At 34.4% G+C, this 13,309-nt stretch overlaps 1 protein-coding gene across 2 annotated transcripts in view; it reads left to right on the top strand.

Moving 5' to 3' along the window:
* zgc:153738 (uncharacterized protein LOC558115 homolog) overlaps nucleotides 1-13,309 on the top strand; it is a 282,457-nt gene that overhangs the window by 158,183 nt on the left and 110,965 nt on the right. For both annotated transcript variants that reach the window (XM_039753239.1, XM_039753238.1), the window contains one exon: nucleotides 11,587-11,792. In XM_039753239.1, coding sequence (XP_039609173.1) covers nucleotides 11,587-11,792 — 206 coding nt within the window. The remainder of the gene's footprint in view (nucleotides 1-11,586; nucleotides 11,793-13,309) is intronic.

The raw sequence follows: 13,309 nt of genomic DNA, 5'->3' as shown, positions 1-13,309 counted from the left end.
TATTTCAGTCTAATCGCCACAAAAGATGGTAGAGCCATGTGGCAGTATAGCAGTGCCTGGTGTCTTACATGTTAACCACATTTCAGAGAAACAAAAAACATACATTCAAAAACAAAAATAAACTTAAAACCAAATTTAAGAAAAAAAATGTAATTGTTCAATAACTATGGTTTCTCATAAGGTTTTTCCTTTATTTGTTTTTAAAAAAAGTTCAGATGTTAATTTCACTACAAGATGGGTTAATATAACATGAATGTTATAAAATTATATGTTGCACATAAGTGCACGATTTATGTGCCTGGCAAAATGTTGCATCATAGCGGGCTAACGTTCTGTCAATGTCATAGTGGTAAAGTAATCAATTCAAGTAAGAGCATTAACTGTAATTAGCCTTATTGTGGAAAAATTTAATTTGACCCTAGATAAGTGCTGTTGGATGTTTATGTGTACCTTCTAGTGAAGTGATGGCCTAACAACAGTTGAGTTCATTGCTTTCAGAAGTAATGAGTGAAACCAGCAAGTTTCAATTTATATAGTTTCACAAAACGGGCACTAAAATTAATTTTGCAGTGTGACACTCACTAAAGAGTGTTTAACGGCATTAAGGTATTAGGAAGAAAAGAAAGAATACTACTCCCTAAAGCACACTTTTGTGTTTACCTGTGCTCTTTTCTGAAGCTGCATAAAGCACATAATCTGTACCACAATTTTAAAGTTAATTCTATTTATGGCTCTCATTCACATCACTGTGAGGTGTGCAGTAAGCTTTGTTAAAAATGTGACATTCTGTATATTTCCCACACAAAAACAAACTAAAAAACTACCATGTTTTCTACATAGAAAAACTTGATACACAGAAAGTTACTGCAGCTTATCTTTGATGTTCTTGACAGATGCACAAAGCTTGAGTTTTTAATTTTTGTATTTACTAAATGACTCAATTTCCATTGTGTTTGATTGAAAAAATATTTTAAAATATGCCAGGTAAAAGTTTCCTTCTGCAAAAGAGGTAGAAGTCTCGAGTTCAGGCTCTATCCAAAATTACCAGTGACATTACACAAAGGAAACCTGCAGTTAAATAATAATTCTTCATTACATCAAAAGCCAGATATATTTAGTGATTATTATGCAATGTGGGATAACATCAGTGGTGGATACAACAGTGGGCAGAGTGATCATCTTGTCCATTCTCCATAAGTGGCATATTTCTTCTGTCAGTTCTGTGTACTTCTACATTATATTTCTGTGCATATTGTGTAAGTTGTGTGTTTGGTATGTCAATGTTGATATAATATATGGTAGTTTTATTTAGTTTTTTTTTTTACCAGTGTAATGTCTGGTCTGTTATGTTGAATAGTTTTGACTGTCAATATAGCTCTATCTCGATTTAGTTTATGTATGGCACTTTCTAATAGTCTGGTGAGAGTGTACTTATAATATGGTTTGTATTGTATGTGTCTACTAGTTTGTGTTGTAGTGCTAGTTCTTGATGTATAATGTTTGCCATATGTTTGTGTCTTGTGTCTGTGCATGTTGTCTGTCAGTGTCAGTAGTTTTTCAACCTGATGTGATCTAATGGATTGTTTCTTGTTCCCTGTTGCAGTATCTGTACTGTCTGTCAAGTTTGGATCCTTCAGAATATAATTTTTTGTAGTTTCTCGTGTTCACAACTTAATTTTATATGGGTTGCGTTGTCCCCTATATCTCACCAAACATGTTATTACAGCTTAGCCAGCTATTTGATGCAATCTCGCAATCATGTTGATGTGTTATTCGGTACATTATGTGTCTGTTAAATAGTTTTCATTGTTTTGGAATCGTGAGTTGTGTTGGTTTTGTGCTATGCCTAATTTGTATCATTATATCTTCTGTGTTTAAACTATGAGCTTTTGTTAAACTGCATCTGTGTGTCTCTATTTGATCATTGTGATCTTTATATTTTGTGAGAGTTTTTGTTCCCTTAAATATTTGGTTAGGATTTCTTTAAATTTTTCCTGATGTGGAGTTCTTCTTTTCCTGTGTTAATCAGTCTAAGTCACATCTAATGTGCTTTATCTATGTTTCTAGATGTCATTCCTAGGCAGGCTTCCTAGGTTGGAGTGATGTTGTTGGTTTGTCCATCTTGTATTTTCATTCAAATGTGGGTGATGGTGTTGGGTGCTGATACATAGTTTAGATATGCACAGCTGTTAGCGTTTAAAGTGCATCTGTATGAGTTTTGTTGTTAGTGACAGTTTCATTGTGTTCAGTGGATTTGGTATTAGGAGTCCCTGTTTGCACAAATTATAATAGCTGCTATATTCTTTCTCCAGTTTACTCCCACACTGATGTTTAGTCACTTTGATAGCTTTTCTGAGCTCACATATCTACTGAGTGGAGTCTGTTCCTTTGAGAGAACACTCATACAATTCAATGTCATCTGACAGTTTGTTTGGTTGTATATAATTCTTGATAGGTCATGTCTTGGTGGGTTTATTGATAACAATATCAGTATCCACTGTTACAGAATGTGCATTGTTGAATATGTTGTCTACTTGTTTGTTGCATGAGATTGTGTTGTTGGTATTCCCTGTTTGTTTCTGTGATTTAGCAGCAACTTCCTGTTTTATTTGTTTGAGTCTTGTTTGTGGAATGAGCTTATTTGCAAGGATAGTATGTTGCTGATCTGTGATTCTTTGTTATTTTTATGTTTGCCTGTGTAAAGATATGTTCTATTTGCGTCTCTAATATGTTATGTCTGTTTCTAATGCTGTAATTTTATAATATGTACGCATGATAAACTCATTGATATCTCTTGTCTATTATATGTGCTGATCTTACCTGCTTTGGTGGTCACGGGCTTGGAGGCCACCTTGAAACAGCCATAGCAGTGTGGGTCTAATGGTCAGGCCCACCAGTCCTTATGAGTGATCATTGCAGTAACCATTTTTGGGCTGGTGCTGCTTTCACCTCCAGTAGCCAAAGGAGACAGTCACTCACATTTCAAATATGAGCTTCTACCTTACTCACAAACATGGTCCTTTTTATATGGATGACAGCTGAGGCAGCATGAATTCAATTTCTTGTTATAACCAATCTTAATATTTAATATCTTAATATTTAATGTCTTAATGTCTTTAGTCAGTCCCTTTACCCTCAAACTTGCCCGCATGTGTGGCATTACTTTAATGGTTACAAGGACTAACAAAACCCCCTACCACATAAAGGTGGCAAACAATGGGTTTTTATTATTATTATTTTTATTATTATTATTACTGCTTAAAATTTGTAACTCAGTGCAGTTCTGGGCATTTTTTCAAAATCTTCCATTTTGTTTGGAAACTGCATTTTTTTTTTTTGTTTGCTTAGAATGAATCCTTACTAAAGCAGATTTTTTCTTTTGTTTTTTCTTTTTTACATTTTTATTACAATTCTCCACAGCTGAAATTAGAATTAATAAGAGCACAGCCAGCAAAATGTAATTACATAATTGGGTTAATAAAAAAAGACTTGTTACTGCCAAGCCAGACTCAATATTAAGATTTCTTGGAAAAGCAATGCTTCTTGTAATAAAGGATATTCCTTTAAATTTTTTTTCTTTATTTATTTTTTTTAAATGCAAGAGAGTGAAAGAGAGACAAAAACTGGGAGAGTTGCTGAGGGGTGCTGGTAGATGTTAAGAAAGTCATGGCTTTTCAGAAAAAATTGAAGGCCCTACATTTGAGAAATGAATTTATTTAAGTCATGGTATTTTTTTCCCATTAGTAAGTGTTTAGTTCAGCGTTTTAAATAATTGCGTTACCAGGAATGATATTTAAAATACATTTGGGAGTCAATGAGGCAGGAAAGTGTCTACATGTTTTGCTGATGACACCCGGGCCATTTGGAAGACATCAAAGTAGAGAGGAGGTAGCCCAGATGCATATTATAAACTCATTATGGATATCATTTAAAAGGACGCACTTCAGCAGCAAATATAATATTCCCCGTCTCTCTCTGGTAATGTGTGTTTGCAAAGTTGAAACTCTTTGAAGCCTTCAGTTAATGTGACATCTATTACAAAATTGTGGAACCTATCCTCCTCCCTATCTTATTTCTTCACATAGCTATAGAGTCAAATAAATTGTATTTATTTTCATTTCAGCATGGCCGTTAAAGTATGAATCGGACCCTCTTAGAAAATGAGATATTCAGATAATGATATAAAAGAAACATACTGCAAGAACTCTCTTAAGGTGAAACTATTCTAAAAGTCTAGTTGTTTAGATTTACAGTATTGAGTATATTTTAAATACATAATCATAAAATATATAAAAAATAGTTTACTGCGTTATTTTTATTATTTGACATGTTTAAATACATATTATGAAATTATATTATAAACTATCCAAAACAGAATTAAATTATCTGTTTACCAGATTAAAACATATACTGTATTGAAAAATATATGGTCTTTTCTAAAATGTTGCAGTAACAATTATAGAGAAAATTACTTTTACTATTTTAAATTAAGAGACTAAAACAAAAAAAATACTGGGATATGAAATTTAAATCAATTGTGATAGTTCTTTTTTTTTGACAAAGATGTATTTTATTTACACAGCTTCATTACTAAATTTGTTAATTTGTCTTACAAGACAGCACATTCAATAATAATGGCAATTGCTTATTTAAAAAAAAGAATATCTTAACTGGTTTTAAAAATCATGAAATGGAGTGTTTTTTAATCTGTTAAGCTTTCAACATTATTTAGTCAGTTAAAGTGTCTTTGGTATCATATCATCTCATTCTCTAACTTGGTTAATCTAAAACAGAGTCTTGAGTAACCTAAGCCTTTTCAGACAGCACTGGCTGCAAGGTAGGAAACAGCTCACAACAGGGGGCCAGTTCTTCACAGATGCCCACTCAAGCACATATCCACACTCACACCACACCATTTTGGAACTTTCAGTTATTCTAATTACCCAGTACTACTTTGGTTTTGTGGTATGAAAACTGCAGTACCCAGATGGAAAACCCATACAGACATGTAGAGAATATGTAAACTTTACACAGGCAGTATTAAAATTGGGACTCGGTCTTAGGATGCTTGATTTGCTTGGTGTCAGCCCACATTGTGCCACAGTGTCACCTTCTTTTGATATAAAGAAATATTCAAATAAATGTACTTTTGTTTTTTCAATTGTTTTTTCCAAAATGTTTTATGGTCTTCCTGCCTACCTCTGAATCTGTTAATTTGATATCCATAAGTAATAATTCTTCAATGCACCATTTCACAGAAAGAACAAAAAATAATACTGAAATAAAATAAAAATAAAATTCAAGACATTTTTAAATGTTGACTGCGCAAGCATTTTCAGTACAATATAGAAAAAAATGACCCAGTAGAAAACCTGTCACTGATGTGGATCCCCAAGTATGAGTTCACAACCTCCATGTTCAGTCCCTGAATTGTGACTGGACATAAAGGCTTTTTGATTATGCTTAGTTGTCCTGATGTTAAGATGCAGACAATTCTTTTTACATCAGGAAACAAAGTTCTCCACCTGAGTTCTATACTCTGTCTCATCCCCCTTATTAATACACCTATAAGTGCTGCCAGCTTTGTCCAGATGAGAATAAGCCTTCTGGAGCAAACAGATAATTGCATCCTCTGTCCAATGTGTGTGTAGCTTCCTCAGTTCTCATCTTACTTGATGTTCAGTTATGGACAGCCCATATTGATGGTAAGAGGTTCACACATTCTAGTTGACGTGGTAGGTATTGTTGATGTAGTAAGAATTGTGTGGGGAGACTGGCCAATGGAAGAAGGGCATTAGTTTTGTCCATATTCCCTTCTAGCACCAAAGGCCAGGATTGCTTGAGTCCAGTCCTTTCCAGACATGTTTCTTGTTATTATGAGTGAGTTTTTTTCTTTCTGTTTTAACTTTGTAACCTCATTTTCTACACTCAGCTTTTTCTTTAGCACTCACTGTACACCCTTCAAAGCCTCTTTGTCACCTGATGCTTTCTTTTTCTTATTTAAGATAGCTTTTAGCTCCTTAGTAATCAAGGGCTTTTTCTTCAAAAATCAATGCACTGTGTTTGAAGGTACCACAGCACTGACACAAAAGTTAATTCAGTCTGTGATGCACTGACCAAGTCCCGCAATATCCCCATGTGACTCGCACATCATTTCCCATATTAGGGCCCTTTATAAAATCCACAATCTCAACCTTTTATAAAGCAAATTAATAAAATTTCAAACAAGATAAAATACAAGATCGATAAATACATTATAAATTACAGCAAAAAGTTTGAAGATCTTAAACAAGTAAACATGAACAGATAGTAGATGGGAATGTATTAACAACATAAAAGAATTAAGGTGAGCTTTTAGGATTTAAATGTGGACATTGCTGGAGCTAAAGACAGAGCTGCAACAAGTATTTGTTAAAAAGCTCAATGACCATTCCACAAATATTTCACAGCAAATCTTTAAAATATTGAGGCCAGAAACAGAGACTACTGTAAAAGAAGCCAACGTAATGAAGTCATTTAAGTGTTAATGTATTCAATTCAGTTTTTTGTCATTGTACATTGTGTGGTGAAATGTATTTATTACAATTTCCTCTACTATAAAAGCAATGAACATGTTGCACCAATATATTGCAGCAGATACAAGTCTGTAAACATAAATTACAATTAAAAATAGCAATAAATATCAGAAAATTACCAATAGTATTTATACATAAGGTGTTAATAAAGAAACCGTGTGGGAAACTAATTTGCAAAGTAGTCAGTAACAACAAATAAATAGTGCATACAGGAAGATAGTTCATGTGTTTTCTAAACAAGAGCCTTAGTCATAGGTCAGGTCACATAAATTACTGTGTGCAGTTTAATGGTCCAGGAGTGAAAAACTGTGTCTGAGGCTGACGGTATAGCATTGAATGCTGCAGGTTTACTTTCTAGACTGCAAGGAAATAAGTGATTTGTTGCTTCAGTTAGTGGAGTCTGCCATAGCAGATAGTTATTTCTTCAAGCATCTCTTTTCATAAATATCCTGATGCAATTTTAATCAACAGCTACAGAGTCCTGATGTAGTTGCCATTCCAGATGGATGTGGCTTGTCATTATGCTCTCCATTGTGCCTCTGTACAGTTTAAAAAGCATCCTGGTGGACAGATTGACTTTCCTTTGCCTCCTTACTAACTGAGCCTTTTCAGTGTGATAGCTGGTGTTGAGGGACAATGAGAGGTATTAATAGCTAGCTAAAGGAGCTGTGTGTACAGTCAGCAGTAAAGCGGTGGAAAATGGATAGTGCAAGGCATTTTATTTGAAAAAAATGGCTTTATTTGACTTTGGAGAACAGTAAATATACAGTAGCATATGTCTTTGGATTATTGCTGCATTGAATTCATCTCTATTGTTTTTCCCTTATTTCATGCTAAAAAGGGGGGAAATCAACAAAATTAAAGCACCAAGAAAGAAGGAATATCATAAAAAAAGTCCTGGGCCAAGATACACAGGTCTTACTCCTGTGCACCTTTGCTCACCACATAACACATTTGCTGTGAAAAATGACTACAAAAGATGCAGCTCTCCTAAAAAAAAGATCAGCAAGCATCAACTGAAGTGGGACCTCTTTATAATATTATGCATATGTTCCTCATTCATTGATATGCCTTTATGTTGCTGTAATGTCAGTGCATAATTTTCTTTTTAGATAAGATGCTTATTTGAGTATCAAATGTGAAGAAAGAAAACACACACAGTAAAAATATGAAAGACAAAAGGCAGCTATTAATGAAAATATCAAAGTATGAGGCTGTATGTTTGTAGAGATGTTTGTTTCCTAATGGTAAATAAAGCTACCTATTAATCACTGATAAAAATAGCTACAAGATCCACTCAACCCCCTGGATAAGTCTTTCTATATAACTATATAAACATTTTGTTATATTTTTCACCATTAATGAGTTAAGCATGAACTTAAATGTACTGTATATTATACATTCTAGAATAGTAAATTTAGCTGTGATTATGCTTGTAAAAATAACAATATACTAAATCTTTTAATTATATACAGTATATATAAACTTAAAGTGTATCTTCTTTTGAATTTAACAATTATATGCTGATTAAATCTGCCATTGTATTTTCATTTAGTATGAATGTAGATTTAAAAAAATACCAAACTAATTCATGTTGAGCTGGGCTTACATTACAGACACCTTACTACAGAACACTGTGTATTTATTTATTTGTGTATTTATGACAGTGATCAGCTAAGGTGTATTGTGTTTTCAATCATATATTGTAAATAGTTTATGCTGTCTCTAACCTCTCTATACTTTGTGGAAAACTATAAGACAACTGATTATGATAATGTATTATTCTTTAACAATACACAAATAATAGAATATATTAACTGTACAGAACTGCACAATGGAAAGAAAACAGCATCTTTCAAAAGTAAAAATTCCTTTAAATTGCATCTGTCATCGTTTAAAAAATAATTTTTTTTTGCTGTTTTTGTTTTCGGTGGTCTTCAGTGATACCTTTTGCTTATTGCTAATCAACATTTAAAAAACATCCATTGAAATTTAAGTCATCGTCACCCTTCTATACAAACGGCAGACACAAAAAAATGGTAACAGTTCATATTAGAAAAAAAAAACTACATTTTTGCAGCTCTCGATTGCAGCAAAAAGAAAAAGATCCCAAAAGAGTTCAGAAACCTCACAATATGAAGAAGACGAAAAGGGTGATTTGGCTTCTGATTGATAACTGTGCTGCTCACAACATGCTTCCACATTTAGATAATGTTCGCTTGAATTCCTTCCACCCAATTGCACAGCAGTGCTTCAGCCATTGGATTTGGGCATCATTTGCACCCTGAAAGTTTATTATCGCAAGGAAATGCTGAGAAAAATTCTCGGCAGCATAACTGGACAGGAGAAGATTAAAATGAATGTGAAAGAAGCTATTGAAATCATTGCAGACTCCTGGATGCAAGTTAAAGAAAGCACTATAGCTACAAATACAGAATCTCATTACAACACAATATTTTTTAGGTCTCTAGAAGTTCATTGTAACAGAATTTTACCTGTATTTGTACACCCGTATAGATAGGCAAGTATATATATATTTTATATATATATATATATATATATATATATATACAGTGAAACCTCGGTTCATGAACGTCTCTGAACACGTACAAACCGGGTTATGACCAAAAAGTTCGCCAGACATTTGCATCTGCTCACGACCACACACTCGGTTGATGAACAAGCCAGTTTCCCTTCCGGTTCGTACGTGCCAATGATTTTCACACATGTTCAATCTCTCCCTGTGCATTCGCTGTGACCTCTTTGTGCTCTATTTCGTTTCTCTTACGATTTGTACACGACGATGATTTCTGCATGTGTTCAGTCTCTCCTTGTACTGCACATTGTTCTCGGTGCATCATGCAGAGGTACTCTCCCTCAAAACTGTAACCTCCTCTCAACCCAGCTGCCTCCTGTGGTATAGCGGGTCCACAGCTCCCGTCAAAATTTTAATCATTATTATTTTAATAAATAATCACCGCACTTGCAGCTTTGCAAGGTGGCATGGTGGTGTGTGACCATTGCGGTTCCTGAGGAGTTTGTGATGTAGGCGTTTCTCACCTAAGTGCACAGGTAAGAAGTGGTCCGCATCCGTAATTGTTCCCAGGAGCTGCTGATTGCCACAACTACCACGCCTCTTCATAAACAGAAGCATGAGTCAGCTAAAGGGAAAAAAAAGAGAACAGGAAAGAACAGAGGTTGCAGGAGAAGGCAGGAAGCAGGAGGAAAAAGAGAGAGCGTGAGAGAGAGAGTGAGCGAGCTGCTGAGCAGGGAGCCTGGGTGTTTGTCTCAGTTTTATTCAATGTTTTTACATTTAATTTACTATTACACTGTGCATTCTATGGTATAATTAACTTTTTTTTTGCTTAAAAATCTTTAAAGAAAATATATTTACATACAGTTTGTACAGTCTGGAACGGATTAATTGTATTTATATACAATCCTATGGGGGAAATTACTTCAGGTCATGACCAAATTGGGTTACGACCAGAGTTTTGGAAGGAATTGTGGTTGTGACCTGAGGTTCCACTGTACTTCTTTTTTTTTTCCCTGGGTGTAAATATGGCTTTTTGCAGAAGCTCTATAAATAGACAGATAAACAAACACACTGTAGTCCCAACACACACCAGTATGACCAAAATGGAACAAAGTTAAAAAGAGAGAACTTCTTACTTGGCAGTCACAGTGAGGCATTATGGGGGTGTATTGCTGTTGATATAAAGGAGCCTCGGTATCATTTCCTGACACACTTCTGCTGAATGATTTGTTGGCTGAAATTACTCTGTGTTAGTGTGTCAGAGAAAGGATGTGCAGAATTGTTCATAATTTTTGTTTCAATTCTCTCCTTTGCAACTACCTTCAGGGATCCAGAATATGTCCCATAAGTGAGCCTGCCCTTTTAATTAGCTTGTTGGTTCAGTGAGCCTCTTGAAGTCATTTTACCAACCAAGCAGACCATAGCGTAGAACAGGGGTCTCCAACTCCAATCATGGAGCAGTACTATAGCTGCAGGTTTTCATTCTAAACCTCCTCTTAATTAGTGACCAATTTTTGCAGCCAATTAACTCTTTTGCCTTAATTTTAATTAGATAGATAGATAGATAGACAGACAGACAGACAGACAGATAGATACTTTATTAATCCCAAGGGGAAAATCACAATTCCTAATTGATTTGCTATTTAAGCCTGAGAACCCTTATTTCTTTTAGTTTTTTTAATTAACATGACAAAACAATAATGAGGCACAGAATGTGCCAACACATGACTAGCAACCTGTGTCCATCATACAATATCTGAAAATATTCACAAAACATTATGACAGTGTTTTTGGGGAAAAAAAGAAAATCAACAGTTTTGGAAATGTGTGCTGAGGAAGAATGAGACAAACAGGAAGTCATTGAATTAAATAATATGTTTAATTAACAACAAGAATGGCCTTTTTATTGAGAAACTGGTTGGAGTGAAATTGGTTGGAGTTTGAGGCTTATTTTTAATGATAAAAAAGCAATTCAGAGGCACAGAAAATCACACTGGCCATCACCGAGTTGTAGAAGATGTGAATGATGTCACTACCCACATTAAAGGTACACAGTCTCCTAAGGAAAAAGTATGTCTACATAACAATTAAACCATACATTACAATAATTGTATAGTTTGTGATTACATCTGCTGCATATTACATATATGAAATGGAGTACAATACTTTTTCGATGTTTGTCATGTAATGAGTTAAACTGACTAATAGTCTGTCAAGTTTATAAGAAGGACTGGTATACTGAATCAAAATGCTTGATGAAGAGATGCATACCTAGAAAGGGAGAGAGTTAATGTCATTTAACAAAATAAAAAATAAAAGACCCTTATAAATTTGTTGTATGCTGAAATCCCCTTGTAACAAAGAACATTAGATACTGTTAACATTCCAAGTGCTTAATTGTACTATAATGTGCATTTTAAGTGATAAATTAAACGGAGTAACGTTCTGTTTTAATATATATTTAAACCTCAAAAGTGTTATGGACCCGAGGATAGCCAGCCATCTCCCACATTAATTACTGCTAAATCTGCGGAGATACATAATCATCAACAGCAAGATATATATGAACAGGAATTCCAGCAAGCACTGCAAACCACCAAAGAAAAGCTTCTTGAAATGGAAGGAACTAACATGAGAGAAAACATGAAAAATCAAATCCGTCAGTGGTTCATTGAGTGCCGGTAAGTGTAAATGTTTCATCAATCTTAGAGATATATTCTAGAAAAATATGTGTCTCAGAGGCATATGTACTGGTTTATATAACCATAGTATGTACTTACCCCAGTATGTAATCAAGATGTAAGATGTAATTGCTTGACTGAAGAAGAGTCCTGAGTTGCCTCAAAAGCTGCATATTGTAATCTTTTTAGTTAGCCAATAAAAGGTGTAATTTTGCTTGACTTTTCATTATATGTAAGGGAATTAATTGCACCTCCTAGATTTCTAATGTTAATGCTTAAAACATCAATTACAAACAATTCAGACAGGTAAATAAAAAGTTTAATGTTAATAGCCATTACATTATTTATTTTGCATCGTATACAATATAACCTGCGAACTACAATCACACAACTAATGAATAAGTTTCTACCTGTTAAATAAGACTAGCTTAAGACAATGCCAGAGAGACCCATCCATTGTCTTAGGCGATTTATAAGAATTCTGTGGTCTATGGTATCAAATGTTGCACTCAGGTCTAAGAAAATAAGAACAGATATGTGGATCATGTCCACAGTAATGCTCAAGTCATTTACTACTTTAACCAATGCAGTTTCTGTATTATAATGTACCTAAGAACCTGACAGAAACTCATCAAGGATAGAATGTTTTTTTCAAATTATCATTTCACTGTAGAAAAACATTTTTTTTTTCCTAGAATTTTATTTAAGAAAGGCAGGTTAAAAATAGGTCTACACGTAAAGTAACCAAAGACAGAGGAGTTTACATTATTTTTCTTGAGCAGGGGAAGCCTAGAAAAACCACACCCCACATCTAATAACGAGTTAAATACTGTATGTCAATTACACTATCAATAAGAATATCAGAGACTTGTTTGAAAAAGACAGTTGGGACTGCGTGTCTGCCTGGGAGATTGCCAATCAAGACCCTGAGCTGTTTCGTCGTGTGGTGGTTGCGGCAATACATTGTACCAGTGCATGCTCCCCAACCTGACCTGACCTAAAACTTTAACAGGAACTGACCAAATAATAAAAACTAAAGTGATTTTTTTTTTTTTTAATGCCATATCAAGCTTTCCCAAGCACCATACAAAACCCCCCTTTTAATCCGAATTAAGTATTTTGTGATAAGGCTCTCACTTACGCTCATGTGGAAGAAAGAAACTCCATGTACTGGTCTAAGAATGCACTAGGTTCACACAATCGGCTTACGCTGTGTTTCCTTACACCAAATTCCCAATTTTATAAACATACAAGTTTTCCTTTTGTGTTTTTTTCTCATGTGTTTCTCCACACCATGCACTTTTCCAAGTGATAACAAACCAATGCTTAAACCCATATAAAAAATTCCCATGAAGCCAAACCATTCTTTCTTTCTTTGGCAGACATAGAGCTATACTGCATAAATGCACTTGCAGACAGTACCTGTGCCTTGCCTTTTACTAATCTGTTTTGTTCTTGTAATATTATAGAAGTAGCATATTCTAAGTTATTTTTGCCAGATGATATCATTGTTCAGT

This window comes from Polypterus senegalus, chromosome 5 (assembly GCF_016835505.1).
Source record: "Polypterus senegalus isolate Bchr_013 chromosome 5, ASM1683550v1, whole genome shotgun sequence".
Lineage (NCBI taxonomy): Eukaryota > Metazoa > Chordata > Cladistia > Polypteriformes > Polypteridae > Polypterus > Polypterus senegalus.
The sequence above is the reverse complement of the archived record's forward strand: the minus strand, read 5'-3'. Positions and strand labels throughout refer to the sequence as shown.